Source organism: Crocuta crocuta, unplaced genomic scaffold (assembly GCF_008692635.1).
Source record: "Crocuta crocuta isolate KB4526 unplaced genomic scaffold, BGI_CrCroc_1.0 scaffold92, whole genome shotgun sequence".
NCBI lineage: Eukaryota > Metazoa > Chordata > Mammalia > Carnivora > Hyaenidae > Crocuta > Crocuta crocuta.
Window position 1 is genome coordinate 3,178,612 of NW_027528804.1, and position 24,283 is coordinate 3,202,894.

Below are 24,283 nucleotides of genomic sequence, written 5' to 3' on the forward strand. Positions count from 1 at the left end.
CTGGAAAGCAGCAGGTTTGTTTTCTGTTGGCAGCCCTCCTTTTTGTGCTCCCTGAGATGTAAACTTAAATTGATTATGTTGCCCCTTCACCCCTGCTGTCAGCTGGATTACGAAGGAAAGGGACCCAGGGAACTCAGAGTTAGAAATTCACATACAAATGACAGCACTTTTCTTTGAATTCCTCTATCAATTTGTCTTTCTTAGGACACAGTACACTTTGCAGAGGAATTTTATTTTGTATGTATCATTTCCCTTACTAGTGAAATGTAGGTGTTAGAGGCATATAGTTCAACTCACCCCCGTCCCTCCACTCGAGTCTCTTCTCATATACACCCCTAACAACTGATTATCTAGCCTCTGTTCCAGCACTTCCAGCCATGAGCCATCTTACCCCATAACCTGTCTTTGGGGGAGACAGGTTTCTTCTCTTTTATTCAGCTGAAACTCCTTTATTGACACAAGTCATATAATATTTTAGTTCAAAGATTTTATTTTTGAATATATTTTATTCTAGTTCATTTCGTTTTTGCATGGACATTTTCTTCACTATTCTTTTTCTTTCTTTTTTTTTTTTTAATGTTTATGTATTTATTTTGAGAGGTGGGGGCAGGGGCAGAGAGAGGGAGAAACAGAATCACAGGCAGGCTCTGAACTGTCAGTGTGGAACCTGATGTAGGGCTTAACCAGCTGAGCCACCCAGATGCCCCTTTTTATTGGTCTTTTTAAAAACATTTTTTATGTTTATTATTGAGAGAGAGAGAGTGAGAGAGAGACACAGAGTGAGTGGGGGAGGGGCCAAGAGAGAAGGAAACACAGAATCCAAAGCAGGTTTCAGGCTCTGAGATGTCAGCACAGAACTCAATACAGAATGATGAGGTCATGACCTGAGCTGAAGTCAGACATTTAACCAAATGAGCCACCCAGGTGCCCTATCTTTACTGTTCTTTTAAAAAATTTTTTTTAAATGTTTTATTTATTTCTAGGAGAGAGAGAGAGAGAGAGCGTGAGCAGGGGAGGGTCAGAGAGAGAGGGAGTCACAGACTGAAACAGGCTCCAGGCTCTGAGCTGGCAGTCAGCACAGAGCCCGACGCGGGCTCGAACCCACGAACCGCGAGATCATGACCTAAGCGAAAGTCGGACGCTTAACCGACTAAGCCACCCAGGCGCCCCTTTACTGTTCTTTTTAAATCCTGATCATAACTATCAATATTTTCTTGAGTATTAGAGAAATATTTAAACATATTCAACTTGCTCATGAAGTGATTTTTCACAATTATTTTACTATAATTTCATAATTAAAAAAGCAAATTAAGAAACTCTGTTCCCAGTGTGGGTCTTGAAGTCAAGATCCCAAGATCAAGAGTTGCATGCTCTACTCTTTGAGCCAGACAGGCACCCCTATCTTACTATAATTTTGAATTTAGCCTGCCTTATTTTTTGTGTGTGTGAAATTTTGAAATGTTATATAGTCATTTAATTAATATATTATTTATTATTTGGTTACAAAGGTAATGAGCATATCTCTTGTCACTGGAGACTTGAGTAAACCACTGGTAGGTCTCTCAGGACTAGTCCAGCAAATTTTTCATGCATGTCTTTTGAGAGTATTTGCTACTACACACAGGGCATCTTTATTGCGGGTCTGGGATCGAAGAGGTCCATGAATCCCCTAGAATTAAGTGTCACATTTTGGTTTTCCACATATGAGCAGATCTTAGAGAGATTCCATAGACTTTCATCAGGTTTTTAGAGAGTTCTGCAAATTCCCTTCCCCCAGATGTTAAGAACATTGTTGCTGGAAAAGTTATGAGAGCACGTATGACTTTGCTAGGCTACCAGAACAAATATCACAGACTGGGTGGCTTAAATAGCCAAAGTGTGTCTTCTTACAATTCTGGAGACTAAACACCTGAGATCAAGATGTCAGCAGGACAGGTCTCCTCTTGGCTTGTAGATGGCTATCTTCTTCCTGTGTCTTCAGATGTAATTCCCTCTGGGCATGTCTGTGTCCCAATCTCCTTTTCTTATAAGGACACCAGTCATACTGGAGTAGGGTCCATGCTAATGACCTCATATTAGCTTAACTACCTTTTTAGAGGCTTGATCTCTAAATACCTTCTAGGTTTTGGAGGTTAGGACTTCAACATATAAATCTGGGAGGATTACAATGCAGCCCACAACAGAGCACTTGCATGAAAATTAAAAATAAAGAAGTGTGAACTGCATTCAGTTCACTCTAGAATATGTTTTCCCTAGTCAGAATTTGCTTGCACAATATTTATTAGCCTGCAACTCAAACATAATTTCCTTTTCAAACTGGCTGCTTCTGTGTGAGTTCTCTGGATCACTGGAGCCAGAATCAATCAGCCAGAAATATTTATTGAGCACCCACTGTGTGCAAAAAGCTGTACAAAGAGCTCTAAAGTCTGCAGTATTGATTGTGCCTGCCAGCCAAGGTCGGGTTGTATGGAGGTATGTATTGGGTATTTTAAGCCCTGAAATTTAAAGGTTCTTATCATGGAAAGGAAATTTCCGTAGGTATCTTTCCTATAACCTTATGGTGGAGACATTGATGCTTGTCTTTAAGCTGAAAGTGAGTAGACTTTGGAAAGTTTTCTTAAAATTAAAATTTTAAGAAACATTAAAACATTAAAATCTATTACATTTACAAAGTGTGTGCATGGTTGTGGTAGAGAGAAAACACTATTATTTCTAAGCAAATGTGGAGGGTTTATCTCATGGAGAAAACTGTCTTTATTTGGGAACCTACATCAATAGATATACTTTATTACCAAGATGAGCTTTCTAGGGTGCAGTGAGACATAGAGAGATTGCTAAGCTTCTCTGGCTAAGAAATAAACAGAAATTTGGAGAATTCAGAGATGAGCACTCTATGAGAAGAGAGGAGGAGGGAAGAGGGGTAGGAGGAGGGTGGAGACTCCTCAGAATGATGGAAGACTGGAGCCTGGGAAGACACAATCATTGAAAATGCTTCTGAGTTGAAAATGGTAGAAAGAAGGTTTAATCCTTCATCTTAAATTGTTGGCAGTGCTGTGTAGTGATGTGAGCCTCGTTGGCTCTCTCCAAATTCCAGTGGAATCTCTTGCAGGCCCAGCTTTGAGTCTTTGGTTGCTGAGAGACAAGGGTAAGACCAGATGGAGTGGGAAAGAGGAGAGAAACATAATAAGAAAACAAACACATGGACCTACCTAAGCTAAGGAACAATATTACTAATAATGTTGGGTCTGCCTTTGCAACATTTTACTAAAGCAAATAGCAGATTTCCCCCAAACTGAGAAGCCTATTTTATTTCATTTTTATTACCCAAGCTTTAAAGTTTTGCTTGGTGTTTTGGAGGCTTCCTCTGGGCAGTTAGTAGCCAGAAGCCATTGGATACAGGTGGTGACAGCAGCAGTGACAATGGGATTATATTTCTTAGGCATGGGTGAGTAAAGATTCCTAATTCGTCTTTAGCTTGGTCCAGTAGTGCAAAGTTAGAGGCTATTTATCTCACTGAGGCAGTACATTTCATCCTTATGATTTTGAATACACATAACCAAAGATACTGATGATGTTGGGAAGGGCAAGACCCTATGCCTACTTCTGGTGATTGCCTAAACTCATCTCCTTTCTAAAAGTGCTTATATAGTCAGATTGGGGTCCTAAATCCCTAATATCTCATTCTCCATAAGCAGACTCATATTTCAAGCCTTGATAAGAGTCTCCAACTTAGCATTATGAGTATGAGACCCCAAAGCATGCTGTGTCAGGAAAGAGATGCCACACTCAGACTGGGTTACTGAGCAGAGTTTAATAAAAGGACAATTTATAAAGCTATAGGCAGGGCATAATGAAGATGATAAAGGATAGACAGTGCAGCTCCTTAGGGCTGGTATCAGCTGGGGGTCTTTGTCCTCCCAGGCTGAAAGGGGGAAGGGGCGAGAGAGGCTCATGAACCTGGTGTGAGAGCTGTAATAGAGGGTCCTGTGACAGGGGGACAGACACAGATAATCTGGATGGCTGGCAGGGAGAATCGGAGGAAGAAAAACTCTGACCTCATTCTTCCCCTGCCTTCTGCTGTCCTACTGATGCTTCTGGTTGACTGAACCCCACTGGAAGCTTGCTGCAGTCCACACAGGCCAGTCTACCAGGGAAGACACCAGGCTTGGAGAGGATCTGAAGGGCAAACGGGAAGAGATCAAGCTACAGATACAGCTTTCTGTATTTTGAGGGGTTCAGACATTATCCAAGTGTAAGCTGTGTTGTATTTGGGGAGGTCTTGCTACTAACTTTAGCTCTGCTAAATGCCATTTCCACCAAGTAGGCTTCCTCATAAACCTAGCCAGAAGGAGCCTTACTATCTTTTGCATGTGTCTAGTACTATGTCTGTCCTACTCATTGAGCACAACAGATACTGCCTTGGACTTAATGTGGATGAAAACCTCTCTATTTGTGTCCTGCTTATATTTGTTTCTTCCTAAACGCCTTGTGCAATGCCTTATACTCAACTTTTTCCATTAAAAGTTTTCTGTTTTTGTTTTTTAAAGTGGCCAACCCCACAGGGCAGCAGGAAGAATTACTTATGTCTCCTCAAGCATGACAGGTGTTTACCTCATGTTTTCACTATTACTAAGCTGGTCCCAACTATGCCTGGATGGTAACGAAGCATTTTCAGCATGATTCATACCCTTCCATGTAGTCTCTAAGCCACAGAACAGCAAAAGAGTCATAAACTTGAGATGGCATCGGGATAACTGCTTCTTTGTTCTGAAGTCTCTTGTGTTTACCTGCTTCCTGCCCTAAGTTACTCCCCAACTATTAGCATCAGTTCTTTCCTCTGGTCTGGCTCCTTTTTCCCTTGCTTCTCTTTACCTCAGGCTCCTTGCCCTAGTTAAGCAAATTTGCTTGCTGACTTCTCAGCATGTAGAGCATAATTTGCTTCTGGTCCTTCACATGCATACATCTTATTCAAGGTCTAGAGCACTGTCTTTTTATCTCCCTGGGTTACTAGGAAGTTAGCGTTGCCCTGAGGTTATGTGCAAGAATTTTAGCAGAATTGGAAAAAAAATCTACTACTTAATTAAGGCATGTTTCCCTAATTTTGCATTTGTGTCTTAAAGTTTGGAATCTGTAGGTAGTATTTTAGATTTTTCCTTTAAAAATTTTTTATCTTGCTAGTGGGTTTATTAGTATAGCCTATTGCATATTTTGGATCTGGATTATGCTGTCAAGTATATCATTTCTCCAATTTCTGTTTATTTACAAATTTTATGAACAAATTTTCTGTTCACTTGTTAGTTTAAGCATCAAAATAGATAATTTATTATTGGTTGAATTTGATCTATTAATCAGAAATCTCTGATTATCATTCATTTAGCTATTAAATCACTCACTTGTAATATTATCCAGATCACATTTCTCTATCTAATTAGTAAGTATGTTATTAAAAACCAAATGCCTAGCTGCAATACAAATATAACATTTTATGCCAGTCTGGCTATGAGAAAAAGATATTAGATTAATTTGCACAATTTATTCTTCAAAGGTCAGGCTGGCTTCTAGTCATTAACACTTATAAATGTTTATATACCCTACTAATTATTTGTTCAAGGTTTGTTTTTTGTTTTGTTTTGGTTTTTTTTTGCCAGTGGTTGGAATAAATTTTAGAAGTCTATAGTTTTCAGGAAATATATTTGGAAAAAGGGGGCGCCTGGGTAGCGCAATCAGTTAAGTGTCCAACTTTGGCTCACGTCATGATTGCCTGGTTCATGAGATTGAACTCCATGTCAGATGCTGCTCTGGCAGCTCAGAGCCTAGAGCCTGCTTCAGATTCTGTGTCTCCTCTCTCTGCCCCTCCCCTGCTCACACTCTGTCTCTCTCAAAAATAAATAAGCATTAAAAAAAGGAGAAAATATATTTGGAAAATGAAACATTTTCTTGCTCATCCTCAGTCTTCTGTTATCTGTTTTATTCACATAATGTCTCAAATGCTGACATTTGTCCTCCATTGAATTTGCAAATACTTTTAGTATTCAGGGATAAAATCCATCCTGGTTAGCTCTCTTTGAACTTAAAACCAGCAAAACACAAATCAACTAACCTGAGAAGAGTTCTTCAACTCTCATGTCACCAATTTTGGATTTCAGTCCTTCCTTCATTCATTCATTTAAAGTTTATTTATTTATTGAGAGACAGAGAGAGAGAGAGAGAGGACAAGAGAGAATCCCAAGCAGGCTTTGCACTACTAGCACAGAGCCCAATGTGGGGCTCAATCTCATGAAACATGAGATCATGACCTGAGCTGAAATCAAAAGTCAGACACTTAACTGACTGAGCCACCCAGGAACCTCGCAATCCCTTAGAAAAATAATGTAAGGATTGAAATTGCTCTCTATTATGCTCAATAGTAGTCTACAGGTTAAGAAGAAAAAGTGGACATTATCTAACATCCATAGTGAGGGAAAAGTTGCTCGCAAATTCATGTGCTATGTTTAATTCTAGTTCAGAATTTTAAATTCTAATTATTTAAAAATCCTGTTATTTGCAAGGATGAAAATAGAGAAATAAATTCATTTTCAAGAGGAGTTCCTTATTAAAATCCACATTTCTAGGACATGATGTCTTTAGGTTTGTTGAAGAGCTGAAGGAGTGATATGGGGAGCTAGTACTTTAATCTCAGGTACAGCATAACAAGGAGTGTAGGTCCAAACCCCGTTACCCCATTACCTGGCATCACCTAGCTCTCTCTGCTGTAGTATTCCATGTGACCCTACATGAGGAATTAATAAAGGGACAAAAACGGAATAACAAACTAATTATCACGTATCTACTACATTCCTTAAACAGGTATGAAATACACTTTAGAACTCTTGTCCTTTTTATCATCATTAAAAAATTTATTGATTTATTTATATATTTATTTATTTAACCTTTTGACCCTTTTCATCCATTTCTTCTTATTCCCTCCTTCTGGTAACTACTGGTCTGTTTTCTGTATCTATGAGTCTTTGTTTTTATTCCATATATACCATATTTGTGGAATAGGAGAAATCATACTGTATTTGTCCTTCTGTCTGACTTATTTCACTTAACATAATACCCTTGAGGTTCATCCATGTTGCAAATGGCAAGATTTCATTCTTTTTTATAGTTGAATAATATTCCAGTGTGTGTGTGTGTGTGTGCCTGTGTGTGTGTGTGTGTGAGAGAGAAAGAGAGAGAGAGAGAAAGAGAGAGAGAGAGAATGAGAGAGAGAAAGGGAGAGAGAGAGAGAGAGAGTGTGTGTGTGTGTGTGTGTGTGTGTAATCTTCCTTATCTATTCATCTATCAATGGGCACTTAAGTTGTTTCCTTATCTCGGCTATTGTAAATAATGCTGCAATGAACATAGAAGGCATATAAATCTTTTTGAATTAGTGATTATTTATTTGCTTTGTATAAACACCCAGAAGTGGAATTACTAGGTCATATGGTAGTTATATTTTTAATCTTTTGAGGAAACTTCATACTATTTTTAGTAGTGGCAGTACCAATTTACATTCCCATCAACAGTGCACAGGATTTCCTTTTCTCCACATCCATGCCCACGTGTGTTATTGCTTGTCTTTTTGATAAAACTCAATCTGGCAGGTGTGAAGTGAGATCTCATGGTGGTTTTAATTTGCATTTCTCTCATGATTAGTGATGTTGAGTATATTTTCACATACTTGTTTGTTATTTCTGTTTGGGAAAATATCTATGCAGATCTGCCCATTTTAAAATTTTATTTATTTATTCTTGAGAGACAGAGAGAGAGAGAGAGAGAGAGAAGGAGGGGCAGAGAGAGGGAGAGAGGGAGAATCCAAAGCAGACTCCACACTGTTAGCATAGAGCCCAGTGTGGGGCTTGAACTCACAAACTGTGATATCATGACATGAGCTGAAATCAAGAGTCAGATGCTTAAGTGAATGAGCCACCCAGGTATCCCCTGCCCAATTTTAAATACATTTTTTGTTTTTGTTTTTTGCTATTGAGTGGTATGAGTTCTTTATACATTTTGAGTGTTAACCCCTTCTCAGGTATATGACTTGCAAATATTTTCTCTCCTTCAGTAGGTTGTCTTTTTATTTTGTTGATGTTTTCCTTTGATGTGCAGAAGACTTTTAGTTTGATGTAGTCCCACGTGTTTATTTTTATTTTCATTGTTTTTGTTTTTGGTATCAGATTCAGAAAATCATGGCCAAGACCTATGTCAAGGAGCTTACTGCCTGTGTTTTCTTCTAAGAGTTTTATGGTTTCAGGTCTTACACTCACATATATAATCCATTTTAAGTTCATTTTTGTATATGCTGCAATATAGTGTCCCAATTTCATTCTTTTCCTTGTTGCTGGTGAGTTTTCCCAGCACCATATATGGATGAGACTCACTTTCCCCACTGTATATTCTTGAGTCCTTTGTCATCAATTAATTGTTCATAAATGTGCGGGTTTATTTCTGGGCTCTCTGTTCTGTTCCATTGATCTATGTCTGTTTTTATGCTTGTACCATACTGTTTTAATTACTATAGGTTTATAATAGAGTTTGTAATCAGGGAGTGTGTTGCCTCCAGCTTTATTCATCTTTATCAAGACGCTTTGCCTATTTGGGGTCTTTTGCGTGTTTTCAAAAGTTTATTCTATCCAGGGCCGCCTGAGTGGCTCAGTCGGGTAAGCATCCAACTTTAGCTCAGGTCATCATTTCACAGTTGTGAGTTTGAGCCTCGAGCTGACAGCACAGAGTCCACCTTGTATCTTCTGTCCTCCCCCTCCCTCTGCTCCTACCCTGCTCATGTGTGTGCATGCACTCCCTCTCTCTCTCTCTCAAAAATAAACATTAAAAAATTTATTCTATCCATTTTTGTGTGAAGACTTTTCTCTTTAAAGCAAAGAGGGATGCAAAATGGCAGAGCTAATTTTCTGTTATTTGTTAGCAATGCATTGTAGGATGATAGATGGTCCTAAGTAGTGAGCTGCTTCTTGCTTCTTTGTTTTGTTCCAATTATATTGTTTATTTTCTCCCTAACCCCCAAACAACAACAGCAAAGCAAAAATTCTCACAACAAACCTGGCCAAAATCAAAATTAATAAACAAAGCCAAATTAAAAAACAGTCTCCTTCAGTTGGAATGTTCGGTACTAAGTACGTGGTGAAGACCAGGGAACAGGGCTGCTTCTCACATGACTTCTGGGGTTCGCATGATATTCAGCTCTTCTTGTCATGTTTATTCTGCTCTTTTGCTGTTTATGCAGCTTTAAAATGTATTCAGATGACTTTTAAGTGTACTACTAATATTATTCCATTCTATTACTATTCTATTCAATTTTCTAATTGTCTCAGGAGCCTGGACCTGTAGAGATAATGGCAAGCATTAACATTGAGGTGTTCTCTCAGGTCTATTTATCCAATATCAGTTTGATTTGATAATCTCACTATAGTATCATTTACTGGTCATAAAATTAACTACTCCTTTTTTAATTTTACCCTTCAACACTTGTCTTTCCTGTTTTCCTCCTAGTTCAACGCAATAAAAAATTTAAGTCTTATTTTTAAAGTCTTTCAACTATAATCCCAAGGCATTTAGCATGAAGGAAAAAAACTGCATAGAAAATTATATTGTGTAGCTTCATTTCTGTGTTGTTTTGTGTGTTCTAAGTTTGGACCTTTGATCCAATTAGTTGGATTTTTTTGGTAAGCAATGACCCTGATAGGGGAAGCCAGTAGAGCTGTGCATTCATTAAATATACTAAAATGCAGCTGCTGAATAGGTTTTCCTCAATGATTTCATCTCACAATATATACAATTAATGGAAACTGCATTTTTTCTTATCAAACTGAAGACTGAGGAACAATTTGATAAGGTTTTCAACTATAAGAAAATCTTGTAAGCAGGGGGTGATATTTATTTATTTATTGTCCATTTTCTGATGAGGAAAATACAGAGGAATTGATAGTTAACTGCTGAAGGATTGAAATAAATTTTGAGATAAAATTCTCAACAATGAGTTTATTAAATAGGAGAAGGAAATTCTGCCTACCTTTGGGGAATCTGGTGGGAAGAGGGAAGGTAGAAATGGGGTCACTAAGAGATGGTATTTGGGGTGGGAAATTATATTCTATAATTTCCATAAGGGCTTTCCATACAGGAGGATTGCAAGATGTTCAGATTATATTCTTTCTGGGAATTCAAAGATGATATTGGAGAGAAACTGGACAATAAAGCATCATTTTAAGATCTGGGTTAAAATTACAGCTCTATGATTGAGTAATTCTTTCAGTTGCAAGTCTATTTTTACAAAAATTACTTTTTTTGTTGTTATTAAACCAAACCATTACACATGCATTGAACACTATTTTGCAGCAGGTTTTTTTTTTTTTTTTGGTTTGGATATAATTTGTATATGGCTAAATTCAGGCATTAGTGCTTAACAAATAAACTCTGGTTTGGATGTGGTTTTTCCAAGGTTGAAGGTGCCTTTTGCTCCTTTTTCGTACTTATTGTATCTGTCCCTTATGTAAATTCCATAGATGGCTAGGGATAAAGATGATTACTTTGAATACTCAGGGTAGATTTTCATGACTCCTGGAACTCCTTTCATCCCACTCAGACTTTCAACTTCCTACTGCCTCATTATTTTGCAGAAGTTTGAGATTACTATGTGAGGACTACATTCCCTGTATAGTGTCTAAGACAGTTTCACACAAGGCAGCTATTGTATGCTGATCATGTGCTATCTAAAATTCTCCAGGTTATATAGTAATCTCTAGTACCTCCCTTAAACCCAAAAGGAGCCCCTTCTTTGGGTATTGTTATGGGTTGATATATGTCCTCCCAACTCCCAAATTCATATGTTGAAGTCTTCAGTACCTCAGAATGTGACTATATTTGGAGACAGGGCCTTTAAAGAGGTTATGAAAGTAAAACGGGACTGAAGTTGGCTCTAATCTAACCTGACTGAAGTCCTTATGAGAAAAGGAGATTAAGGCACAGAAAACATTGAGAGAGGGACAACCATGTGAGGACACAGTGAGAAGGTGGCCATCTGCAAACCAAGGAGAGAGATTTCAGAAGAAACCAACCCTGAAATACCCTGATTTTGGACTTCTAGCCCCCAGAATTGAGAAAATTTCTGTCATTTCAGTCACCCAGTATATGGTATTTTGTTATGGTGGCCCCAGCAAACTAATGTAGATATTATGACTCATAATGCCCCATTCTGGCCTTTCTCCTGCCATTTGCCTACATAGGGACTAGGACCAAGGGAATATGCCCAGTTGGGAGGTGGGTCCATTTGGTACCTATGCCTGCCGTCTAAACCATGCTATGTGGACCTAGACCCTGAAATTCTGTAACTAAATGGCTGGAATCCACTTTAAGGGCTTGAGAAGCCTCTTACTCTGGTCATTCCTAATGAAGGCAGCTCTCTCTACCTGTGCCCCTAGACCTGGGCTATAGCTATGTGGGAAGATTGTGGGGGAACAGGAAGAGGCTAGAGATGGAAAAGAAGAGGGGTAAGCCATGTGTGGGATAGAGGCAGATAAAGGGGATAATTTTATCAGTGCCTGTATGTACTGATGTGGAACTCTGAGGAATCTGAGAATTATAAGTTTGACCCTATCTTTCCAGGTTTTGGTCAAGGTATATTTTTCAAAGTAGTAGGGTAAGACATTTAAAAAAATTTTTTTAAGTGTGTTTTTGAGAGAGAGAGAGAGAGAGAGAAGGTGTGGGAAGAGAGAGAATGAGCTGGGGAGGGGCAAAGAGTAGGGGACAGAGGATCTGAAATGGGCTCCCTGATGACAGCAGAGAGCTGAATGTGGGGCTCGAATTTACAAACCATGAGATTATGGACTGGGCTGAAGTTGGACACTTATCCAACTGAGCCACCCAGGTGCCCCTAGGACAGGACATACTTTATTTACAGTTTTGTTAACTGGATGTGTCATTTTTAAGTATAGTATTTTTTTGGATCCCTGTTTGTATTCTTGTCTGGGCTCCACAATATATTAGGAGTGAGTCTGATATCATCAATTTCTGTATTGTAATTTCCTTTTTTTTCCATATTAGAAGCAGTATATGGAAGCTGGATTTGTGGTTGACATCAATGGTATAAAAAAATAATTTATTTGATCTTCGCATATTCCAAGTTTGAGGACAGATAAGACTCTAGATACTGAAGTCAGGGGTAGGGACAGGAAAAAATCCAGAGAAAGGAGAGAGGAGAAAAAGGAGGCACAGTTTACATGTCCAAATCTCTGGGTTTAGATTACCTTACATGAATTTTAAGTTCAGCAGGTTTGGACTGTTATTGCCCAGGTCCAAGACAGAGTTGGGAGTTAAGAGCTTTATTGGAGGTCTAGTCCGAGGAAGAAAAATGGCAGAAAGAATAGGAGCAGGTGGGCAAAGCCTTCAGAAGACACTGCTGCTCTGAGCCTGCAGGGAGAATGGAAGGAAAGAGGAGAGGGTAGGAAGGCCTCAGATTACAGGGCAGTTCTGAGAAATCTCAGCCAGCCCTACGTGGAGCTTGTGCACAGTTTACCCATAGGGGAGTCCTGAATTGGGCAGAAAAGGCAAGACTCTAGTGCCCCTGCCAGACTCAGTCATTAGTGGGGACTTTTGGGGAGAGCATGGCCTCATCTCAAATGCTGCAATGGGTCCGGGAAGTGTTACAGCTGGAGGTTATTAGCAGAAGGCGCTCCTCATGGCAGGTTCTTGGAGGATCCGTGGAGTGAACTATGTAGCTGCTACATTTATTTCTTTTCTTTGATTCCACATATAATTCATAATTTTTTAAAAACTTTCTAAAATCAAAATAAAAAATTCAGAGAAAATTAAAAATGTCTCATAATCCCATCCTCTATGGATAACCATTAATGTTTGGTAAATGTATTTATTAAAGTCTTCCTTAGAAACAGAAATAACAGATGGTGTGTGTGTTTGTGCGTGTGTGTGTGTTATATGTATGTTTATTATAAGGAATTGGTTCACCTGACTCTGAAGGCTGAGAAGTCCTACAATCTAGCATCTGCAGTGTGGAAGCTCAGGAAAGCTGATGGCATAGTTCCAGTCCATGTCCAAAGGCCTGAGAATCAGGGGAGCCTATGGTATAATCTCTGCCTGAATCTGAATAAAGGAGAATGATGTTCAGGCTCCTCTGGTCAGGCAGAGAGAGAATTCCCTCTTTTTCAGCCTTTTTGTTCTATTTGGGCCCTCAGTGGATTGGCTAATGCCCATCCACACTGGAGAGGGCAGTCTACTTTACTCAGAAAACTGATTCAGATGCTCATCTCATCCAAAAAACTCTCATAGATATACCTAGAAATAAGGTGCAATTTAATCTGAGCACCCTATGTTTCAGTTGACACATAAAATTAACTCATGGTCAGAGAAACTATGGCTACAAATACTATGGAGCTTAAAAATAGTTATGATGAATTTTAAAAATGCGATAAATGAGATACATAATAAACTGGAGGTATCCAATGCACAGATTGAAGAGGCAGAAAGGAGAATAAGTGATATAGAAGACACTATTATAGAAAAAGAAGAAACTGACAAAAAAAAGAGACAAACTGATCCAGGAACATGAAAGAAGAGTTCGAGAGCTCAGTGGTACAGTCAAACGCAACAATATCCATATCATAGGAATCCCAAAAGTGGAAGAGAGAGGGAAAGGTGCTGAAGGAGTCCTGGAACAAATTATAGCTGAGAACTTCCCCAACCTGGGGAAGGAAGTAAACGTTGAAATACAAGAGACACAGAGAACTCCCCTTAGACGTAATTTGAATCAATCTTCTGCATGACATATCATAGTAAAAATGGCAAAATATAAGGACAAAGAGAGAATTTTGAAAGCAGCTAGGGAGAAAAGGGCCCTAACATACAAAGGGAAACCTATCAGAGTGGTGACAGACCTATCTACTGAAACTTGGCAGGCCAGAAAGGAATGGCAGGAGATCTTCAATGTGATGAACAGTAAAAATATGCAGCCAAGAATCCTCTATCCAGCAAGCCTGTCATTCAAAATAGAAGGAGAGATAAAAACCTTTCCAAATAAACAGAAATTGAAAGAATTTGTCACCACGAAGCCAGCCCTACAAGAAATCCTGAGGGGGATGCTCTGAAGGAAAGGTTGCAAGGAACAAAGATACCAGAGACACCACCGCAAACATGAACCCTACAAAAGATACAAAGACTCTAAACCCACATATTTCAATAATAACACTGAATGTAAATGGGCTGAATGCTCCAATCAAAAGACATAGGGTAGCAGAATGGATTAAAAAACAAAATCCATCTATATGCTGTCTACAAGAAACTCATTTTAGACGGGAAGATACCTTCAGATTAAAAGTAAGGGGATGGAGAAATATATATCATGCTACAGGAAATCAAAAGAAAGCCGGAGTAGCTATACTTATATCAGACAAACTGGACTTTAAATTAAAGACAATAATAAGCGATGAAGAAGAGCATTATATAATAATTACAGGGTCCATCCATCAGGNCAACAAATAAGAGCCCTGGTCCAGGTGTCTTCCCTGGGGAATCTACCAAACATTTAAAACAGAATTAATACCCATTCTTCTCAAGCTATTCCAAAAACTGGAAAATAAAGGAAAACTTCCCGACTCATTTTATGAAGCCAGCATCACTCTGATTCCCAAGCCAGACAGAGATCCAGCAAAAAAAAAAAAAAAAAAAAAGAGATCTACAGGCCAATATCCTTGATGAATACGGATGCAAAAANACTCAAAATGGATAAAGGACCTGAACGTGAGACAGGAAACCATCAAAACCCTAGAGGAGAAAGCAGGAAACATCCTCCTTGACCTCCACTGCAGCAATTTCTTACTTGACACATCCCCAAAAGGAAAAGAATCAAGAGCAAAAACAAACTATTGAGACATCATCAAGATAAAAAACTTCTGCATGGCAAAGGAAACAATCCATAAAACTAATAGGCAACTGACGGAATGGGAAAAGAGAGTTGCAAATGACATATCAGATAAAGGGTTAATATACAAAATCTATAAGGAGCTTACCAAACTCCACTCCCAAAGAACAAACAACCCAGTGAAGAAATGAGCAGAAGACATGAACAGACCCTTCTCCAAAGAGGACATCCAGGTGGCCAACAGACACATGAAACGATGCTCAGCATCCCTCCTCATCAGGGAAATACAAATCAAAACCACACTGAGATACCAACTCACGCCACTCAGAGTGGCTAAAATGAGCAAATGAGAAGAATTTAGATGCTGGCGAGGATGTGGAGAAACGGGCACCCTCCCACACTGTTGGTGGGAATGTAAACTGGTGCAGCCCCTCTGGAAAACAGTGTGGAGATTCCTCAAAAAATTAACAATAGAACTCCCCTATGACCCAGCAATAGCACTGCTAGGAATTTACTCAAGGGATACAGAAGTGCTGATGCATAGAGGCACATGTACCCCGATGTTCATAGCAGCGCTCTCAACAATAGCCAAAACATGGAAAGAGCCTAAGTGTCCATGAACTGATGAATGGATCAAGAAGACGTGGTTTATCTATACAATGGAATACTACATGGCAATGAGAAAGAATGAAATCTGGCCATGTGTAGCAACGTGGATGGAACTTGAGGGTGTTATGTTGAGCGAAATAAGTCAGGCAGAGAAGGACAAATACCATATGTTTGCACGTATAGGAGGATTAGGAGGAACTTAACAAAGGACCATGGGGGAGAAGAAGAGGAAAAATAGTGGGGGAGAGAGAGGGAGGCAAACCATGAGAGATTTTTGAATGCCGAGAACAAACTGAGAACCTCCAAATCCAGGGTGCTGGATATGGAGGAGGGCACTTGTGGGGATGAGCACTGGGTGTTATATGGAAACCAACTTGACAATAAACTATTTAAAATTAAGAAAAAAAGAAAATTAACTGTCATGGTAAATATCTCTAATTATAGGGATGCTTAAAAAAATCAAATTCATATTATATATATATTATTGGCCATAAAAACTTTTTATTTAGGCTTTTTATATCTTACATATTTCCACCTGTCATTAAATATTCTTTTCCAGCACAATTTAATGATTGCACAGTATGATAATGCCATACTTTATTAACCAATTTATTTCCTACTTTTGAATAGTTTTCTAGTAATTCCCGTTACTATTATTATTAACTATTAAATATTAATAGTGTTTCCCATACTATTAACAATAATATGATGAGCCTCCTAATCTACAAAAATAATCTTGAAATTATATGGAAAAATGGAATTTTTCTCGATCAAAGGAAATTTCATGTTTAAGAACTTTGGCTAAATGCTGCCTGAATGACTTTTGGAAAGGTATTAACCATTTTTGTTTCTTCTTGCATCATGTGAGCACATCTGTTTCCACTCATCTTAGTTCATCCTGGGTGCAGTATCTAATCATATATTATTAGCCCAGAAAATTAAAACATCTATTTGCAGATTCAACTGGAGCGTCTTTCTGTGCTTCTTGAACTCTCTACACCCTCTGTATTATGGAATGTGCAGTCTGAGAGGGTATTGCCAACCCCAAACAACTGAGTATTGGACCAATGAATAGACTGTGCCCAGAGGCATGAGGTGACTTGCTCAAGATTAGCCTGCTGGTTGGTGACAGCCTTTGGTATCAGAACTTGGGTTTCTCAGCTCTTTTGTCAATGTGTTTTCTTTACATGGGAAACTACTGGATAAGCTTCAAGGAAAACATGGACAAATTTTACTCATCAAATGCAGCCTTATGGAATATTTCCCAACACTTGGGACAACACTCCCAAGTTCCTTGGAAATATTGGACTCATTTACTGTGGGTTTGGCTTTCAGCTTGTCCAGCAAAGCTGAGGATGGCAGAAAGAATTACTCAGGACTTCATGAAAGTCAAGATTGGTGAGAGAAAGGCTAAGTCTCCCTGAGCTACTCTCAAATTCTTATATTTATTGAGCATACCTTTAGGGAAGCATTGCACAATGTTTGGTGGGCTACTGAATGTATAGAAACCATGCAGAAAGACAAGTTATAAAAGGATAAAATATTCTATATAATTACATGGTCTAAGGAATTTATGAGCACAGGCAGGACCTAAACCCTAGCTATACATTAACTAGATAAGTGAAATGCAGCCTGCTGTTTACAGCAAGGTCAGAGGGCAATGTTCTGCTTTGCAATGCATTCCCTGTAATTTCCTAACGCAGGACATAGCTATTTGATTTCCCACAATTTACTCCTTCTAACAACCCTGTGGGCTGTATTATTAAGGCTTCTACTTTATATATGAGAAAATAGGCACAGAGAGGTTCAGTGCCTTGCCCAAGATCATGCAGGGTAAATGGCAGAACAGGAATTTGAACTGAGGCGGTATGGCTTCAGAAATCATTCCCTGTTCTTTAAATCACAAGATATAGAATGGCATGTTTCATCTTTTATCTGAAAATGTATACTTTGAAGATGTCCATGTGGATTGTATATTGTTATGTCCAGAGAACTGTTTTCATTAGTTTTGTTGGAGAGGACTTATAGTATTTACACTGTATCCAGACACTGCAGAGTATTTCTTTGTTTATTGTGGATCTGCCCCAAGCTTTATGAGGGAAGGTAACTAGTCTGTTCTACTCACTGCTGGACCCCACATACCTCAGCCCCAAACCTTGTACAGGACGTAATAAGTGCCCCAAAGCATTATATGGGTGAATGAATGTTTGGGGAGATCTCTATGATGAAGCTTTGAATGAAGACTTCAAAGTGAAAAGGAACCAGACATATAAGTATCTCAGCATAGAGATATCTGGAATGGGGAAGAGCATGTATGAATACTCTGTCAGGAACACGCTTGACATGTCTGGTGGACATGAAGATAGCTCTGTGACTGCGGTGCAGTGAGTGATATGAGGTGAGCCCAGGGCAGCAGGTGAGGGTCCAGGGTATGTTGAGCCTCCTAGGCCAGCCACAGTAAGGCCCTTAGATTTGAATTTTAAGTGGAATGGGAAGCCTTTGTGTAATTCCAAGCAGGAGGACAGCACCATCTGACCTGCATCATCAGATGACTTCATTGGTTCTGGTGCAGAGAAAGTATTTCCTTTCAGAGTGGCCACAGCTACATTTCTAATTTATTTTAGTTCATTAATGTTAAGTAAAAGAATCTGCCTTCTGATTGTGTTATGATATTTTATTTCATAAAATTGAGTTCAAAATGATTCTTAAACTTATTTTGAAAGCAGAAAATAGTTTTCGTAGGAAATTAATCCCTGGGTTGCCTGGATGGCTTGGTCAGTTTAGCATCTGACTTCAGCATAGGTCATGATCTCACAGTTCATGAGTTTTGAGGCCTGTAATCGGTTTGGTGCTGTCAGCACAGAGTCCACTTTGGATCCTCTGCCCCTCCGCTGCTTGCTCTCTCTCAAAAATGAATAAACATTTATTTAAAAAAAGGAAATGAATCCCCAATTCTTTCATCCCCCTTAGAAATGCTATTGTTTATCAAAGCTTTACTGATATTAGCAAATGATTTTTAAGAATTTGATTTCAAAGTCTTTATTTTTCCAAGGATAAAGTACCTTATCCACTTATCCATGGTTTTGCTTTCCCTGGTTTCAGTTTTTCCCAGTCAACCATGGTCTGGAAGCAGATGATCTTCCTTCTGGGGTGTCATCAGAAGGTCAATAGCAGCCTTGTGCTACCTCACAGTGCCTGCATCATTCACCGCACTTTGTCTCATCACGCAGGCATTTTATCTCCCATCATCACAGCAAGAAGACAGGTGAGTATAGTACAGTAAGATATTTTGAGAGAGAGAGAGAGAGACCACATTCACAACTTTCATCACAGTATAATTGGTTTGTTTTTTGTTATTGTTGTTAATGTCTTATTGTGCCTAATTTATAAATTAAACTTTACGTAGGTATGTACATACAGGAAAAAAAACAATATGTGTAGGATTTGGTACTATGCTTAGTTTCATGCATCTGCTGGGGGTCTTGGAAGGTGTGTCCTGGGAATAAGGGAGACCACTGTACACAGAATCAACAGTTTTAACTCCCCCACAAATACTCTATAAGTCGATTGCAATGTAACCATTGTTGTGTTTATATGTAATTATGTATATAACTTATATGATTTATATTAATGTAGAGAACTCCTTTCATTTCCTATAGGGAGCATATTGATTTAAAATACGTTGGGAAATTATATTAATATAGTTGAATGGTTCTCAATTGAATGTATTGAATATGAATACATTTAATAAATAGGTTGATTGCCTTAAGTATAAAGGTATTGTGTATTAAGGCCTTTCATTCCTTCATAAGGAAGTATATGTTTATAATCATCGCCTCTCAGAATTTAACATTCCTGGAGAGAGTCAATAAGCTTATTCAGTCTGGTTCTGTTTCTTTTTTGTCACGTTTACTTTCTTTTCTTATTTTTTTCTCCTTGGTTATGTAAACCAATATTATACAAATCATATTCTATACATAAGCATTTCTTCAAGTGGCACTTTGATATAAAGTGCTGATAATAAATACACTTATTTAGTAAGGTGTTTCCATGTAATTACAGTTAATTATGTGGTCAAAAACACAATACGCTGGCCTGTAGTTTTATATATCTATGTATTTCTTATGTTTTGCTTTTTATGGATAATTCCTGTTTGAGGTATTGGATTTACTTTTTAGGGTCAATTCAAATAATCATTTCTTAGACTTCCTTGAGTTGCAACTTTCAAGATATTTTTGACATATTGGAAATAATACTTTTATAGAGAAGGTAATATAAAATGAAGAGGAAATAATAGTAGCTATTAACAAAATTATGTGGAAACTGTGCCTGGATAAATCTCTTCGAGGACTGGAACATGCTTTGAAGAAAAATGAAACAGGCTACCATATATTTAGATGTTACCAGTGAGTGAAATAGAGAAATTTAATTTGAATCTTTGTGTGTCAAACTGATAGGCTGTGTTTAATTGTTTTCTAATGGATTATAAAAGGATTTTTTTTTCTAGAAAGAGATGGCTGTTTACATTTTTCAGAAAGAAGTCTGAGAATATACTCTTGTTTTCATTTCTGCTGTGAGTTTAGAATACTGGGGGTGTAAAAGTGATTGAAGAGTGCCTTAGGGTTTACAAAAAATTTAATAGATGTTTGACTCATAAGTCCATGGTGTGGTACACCTATGCCCAGCTCAGAATACAATAATATTTGAGCTAACATTCTAGTGTATATTACACAGAACTATTTCTTTCTTTAATGCTCTCCCTAGTGTTTCCAGGAGGGGGGAGTGGCCTAAGAGGTGCTGCTGACAGGTCAGGTTGCATGAAGACTGAACATTGACCTTTGGAGTCAGTAACCGGCAGGTCATTTGTAACTTGTCAAAAGCAGTTTTGGTGCAGTGGTGTGGGCACTACGGTGATTGCAGTGGGTTTACTAGAGCAAAGGAAGAGTTTAATTGGAAACAGTGTGGTCAACTTGGAGGAGATGTGCTGTAAAAGAATGTAGAGAAATGCACAGTGGCTGAAGGGAGAAGAGAGTGCACAAGAGTTTTTTTAGTATTTCTTTTTACGGTAGGAGAAATAATAACATTTTGTGTGTTGATAAGAATGATCTAGGATAGACAGAAAATTAGTGATATAGGAGAAAGAAGGGAAACTATGTGTTTGAATACGTGACAGGGGATAGAGGCTAGTGCACTGCTGATGAAAGGGGCACGGATGGTTCATGCACATTAACAGGAAGAAAGGCAGACATAAGGATGTGGGTGCTTGTAGGCTGTAGTGGTAAAAAGGAAAGTTCCCAGGTCCCAACTTTCCAAAACCCTACTCCTAGAACCTATTTGGTATCTGTCTGTCTGTCTATCTATCTATCTATCTATCTATCTATCTATCTATCTATCTATCATCTATCATCTATCTATCTATCTATCATCTATCTATCTATCATCTATCTATCATCTATCATCTATCTATCATCTATCTATCTATCTATCATCTATCTATCATCTATCTATCTAATCTATCATCTATCTATCTATCTATCTATCTATCATCTGTCTATCTGTCTGTCTATCTATCTATCTTTCATCTATCATCTATCTATCTATCATCTATCTATCTATCTATCTATCTATCTATCTATCTATCTATCTATCTATCTATCATCTATCTCTCTAATCTTTCTAGCTATCTAGCTATCTATCTATCTGAGACAGGGTTGATATTTTCATACTATAACTCAGATATGCAAAGAGAATGAATAGTATTTATTTTAAAATGGCTATTCATGAGCTTCTATCAGGCTGGAAGTGGGGGGAACACCCCAAGGGCATCCTCCAGCCTTGTCTGTTGGTCCTGCAGTCCTGTGGTCTGCACTATGTGGTCTTTTTGTATCAATCCCAAATGGCTTTTTGTGTGCCTGTTCCTACCACGTTCTCAGTAACTCTGCATTCCAACTTCTGGTTCCCCACATACACTAAGTGCAGACGAGTGGGTATCTGGAGCTCCAACTCAGGCTAAATCCTGTGTCCTCTTTAGCTTTTGCCGTACTACTAGGACGAGCTGCTGAACTTACTGCAAGACTTTTCCTAGTGGAGTGGATGTGCATATCCAGTAGAATTGCATAATTTAGAGCCAGTGGTCTAAATGATACTGGGAAGGTGCCATGGGTAGACCAGTGCTTCACAATTTAAAAAATATCTTTATTTATTTAAAAAATATCTTTAGGCATTTCTAAAGTACTACTAGAATTGAGAAACACTGTCTTCAAAACCTGCAGAATCTCTAAGGCTTAGCCTCAGAACATTTTATTAATTCCTGCTGTTTTTAAGGTGACCCACACCTACATGTTTCTATGCTCCCTACCCCAAGGTGTGGCCCAAGGATGAGTGTAAACAGGGACCCAAACACGTGACTTTTTATTTCAACTCTTCATCTCATGGGCTAGGAGGGGAGGGATTTTTTTTAACTCAGGAGTGTTGTGAAGATGAATGTGAAAACTCAGTAAAACTCTTTGAATAATGCTTGGTACCCCAGAATAGTCCCTGATGTAGTAGGTATTGACTAAATGGTAGCAATTATTTTTACATTTGCATGTAAATATACATGTAGATATCTAAGGAAAGTAGACCTTAAGAACATGAGGTTCCAGCAGTGAAATGCAATGTTGGAGACCCTAATTGATTCCCCTTAAGCAAAAGGCAGTATGTAGAGAGATGAGGAAAGACACGTAAAATGGGAAAAGCTGAAACTAGATAGTAATGAGAACTTGCATGAGGTGACATTTGAAAGGAAGGTGAGCTGGATGGTGTTCAAAGAGTGATATTAGTTAGGAATTTTGTTTCATTATCCATAAGAAAAAAGCTGCATCCAGCTCAAAGTCCACAGTTTTCTCCATTGGATCTAAATGTAGTTTAACATAGGATGTTTGACATCCTATAAACCAAAAAGCAATTTATCTGGCCCCAGCACATTTCAAATTATTTGGTAAGGAAAAGCAAGATAACTACAATAAAACTACTCATAACAGGGAAGCATAGGAAATACATAGTAGGTACTGCTCATAACAATGATCAAATGCTGCTGCTGTGTAGGAATATCAAGAATTTACTGCTTTGGCTGATGGTTAAGGTCCTTGATTAGGCCTTCTGGCAGATCCTGTTTCCAAAATTATCTAATTCACAGAACCCCCTTATCTTCTGATGGATTTTAACCTTTTTCTTGAACTATACAATTAGAAAGAATATTTGATGAACATCTGTGTGTACTAGTTCAAGTATATATATCAAAACAATTAATTCCTAGAAATAAAACTTTTTCAAGTTAATTGTACTGAAAATTGAATATATATTTCTGAATTGTCTTCTAAAATAGAGTTTCTCTAAAAAAGTAAAATAAAATGGAGTTTCAGTTTTAAAGTACCTCTTCAAATAAATAAAGAATTGCATAGACTCACATCTCACATAGTTGTATTTACAGTTTTTGTTGCTTAAAAAGACAATGACCTCATTGTATTTAAAAATATATAAATTTTAGTTCTCACAACAGCAATATCCTATACTTGAATAAATGTGCGTATATGCATAAGATGACTCAGTTGATTCATTATAATATAGTTGATTAATCATTAGTTGACAAATATGACTCAGTTGATCAATAACACTTGGTACTTAATGGGTCTGTTACTCATGAGTTGGGAATTATTACCCTAGACTATGAACTTATCTCGCTACAGGCATGTGCTTTGGACCCCTGTGCTAACTGATACAAAGTTTTGCACAAGGTTGGTTCTCTGGGAATATTAGTTGATTTGTGTACCTTTTCATCTTCACTATTAGTTGCTTCAAATGAGCATTTCTCTCCTCCCAAACTCACCATGAGGGAGAAATGTAGATTCTCATAGCTTTCTCCCCACTTTCATGTCCCCAAAATGAGGCTTTTGGGCTTTTTAAGGACTAGTTTAGTTTGTTTTGCTTTGGTTGTTGACACCGTCAGGAAATAAGAAGAGGGAAAAAATATTCCAATTTCTGGATGCTTCCAGTTAATTGACACCGGGATCTGAAGTAGCAATAGGTCTAAAAGGGCAAAGACAGAGATCACTAATAGGAAGAATAGGAATGTAAGGGAATGGGGTGAATTGCATGCCAAATTGTCATGTGAAAATGTGAACCCATTTTGCAGTTATTCATGAGTAGTCAGAAATCTGGACTTAGTGTTCCATCATATTAACACTAATTTAAAAAAATATGACATGGGTTGAACAAAATAAGTTTGTGAGCTATGTTTGGTTGCAGTACACAGGTTTATACCTCCTGGGCAAAGAGATCTTTAGGCTCAAGCTTATATTTAAGGTCATTTGATTTCTCTATGTTGTAAATAGCCATCCAAATCTGATTACTGCTCTATAATAATATCATGTCATACATATAAAGGCTTATTCCTGACAGCTAAACTCTACGTTCTATTAGGGAAGGACTGAGACCACTTGTCTTATATTACTGTGTCTGGTCCTAGCATAGAGTCAGTACTTAATTAATTACTTAATTAATATATTAAGACCAGGCAGAAAATTTGATATTTGAATTTGTTAGGTAAATATTGAGATGGATAGCAATCATAGTATCTAATAACAAGTACCACACAAAATATAAAATTTCTCAGAAAAAATTGATAGTATTTCTTCACTTTATTCAGTGTTTGATTCCCCTAGTATTTTACTTTGTGTTTCTTGATTTCTTTTTTTTTTTTTTTTTTGGTAGGGGGGGAAAAAATTT

At 38.0% G+C, this 24,283-nt stretch overlaps 1 protein-coding gene across 1 annotated transcript in view; it reads left to right on the forward strand.

The window, feature by feature from the left end:
- The first annotated feature begins 11,492 nt into the window (after nucleotides 1-11,492).
- Nucleotides 11,493-24,283, forward strand: part of LOC144224630 (uncharacterized) — a 151,307-nt gene continuing 138,516 nt past the window's right edge. The window contains exons 1-2 of the mRNA XM_077755710.1: nucleotides 11,493-11,525; nucleotides 18,620-18,782. Of these exons, the coding sequence (XP_077611836.1) occupies nucleotides 18,636-18,782 (147 nt within the window). The 5' untranslated portion in view covers nucleotides 11,493-11,525; nucleotides 18,620-18,635. The remainder of the gene's footprint in view (nucleotides 11,526-18,619; nucleotides 18,783-24,283) is intronic.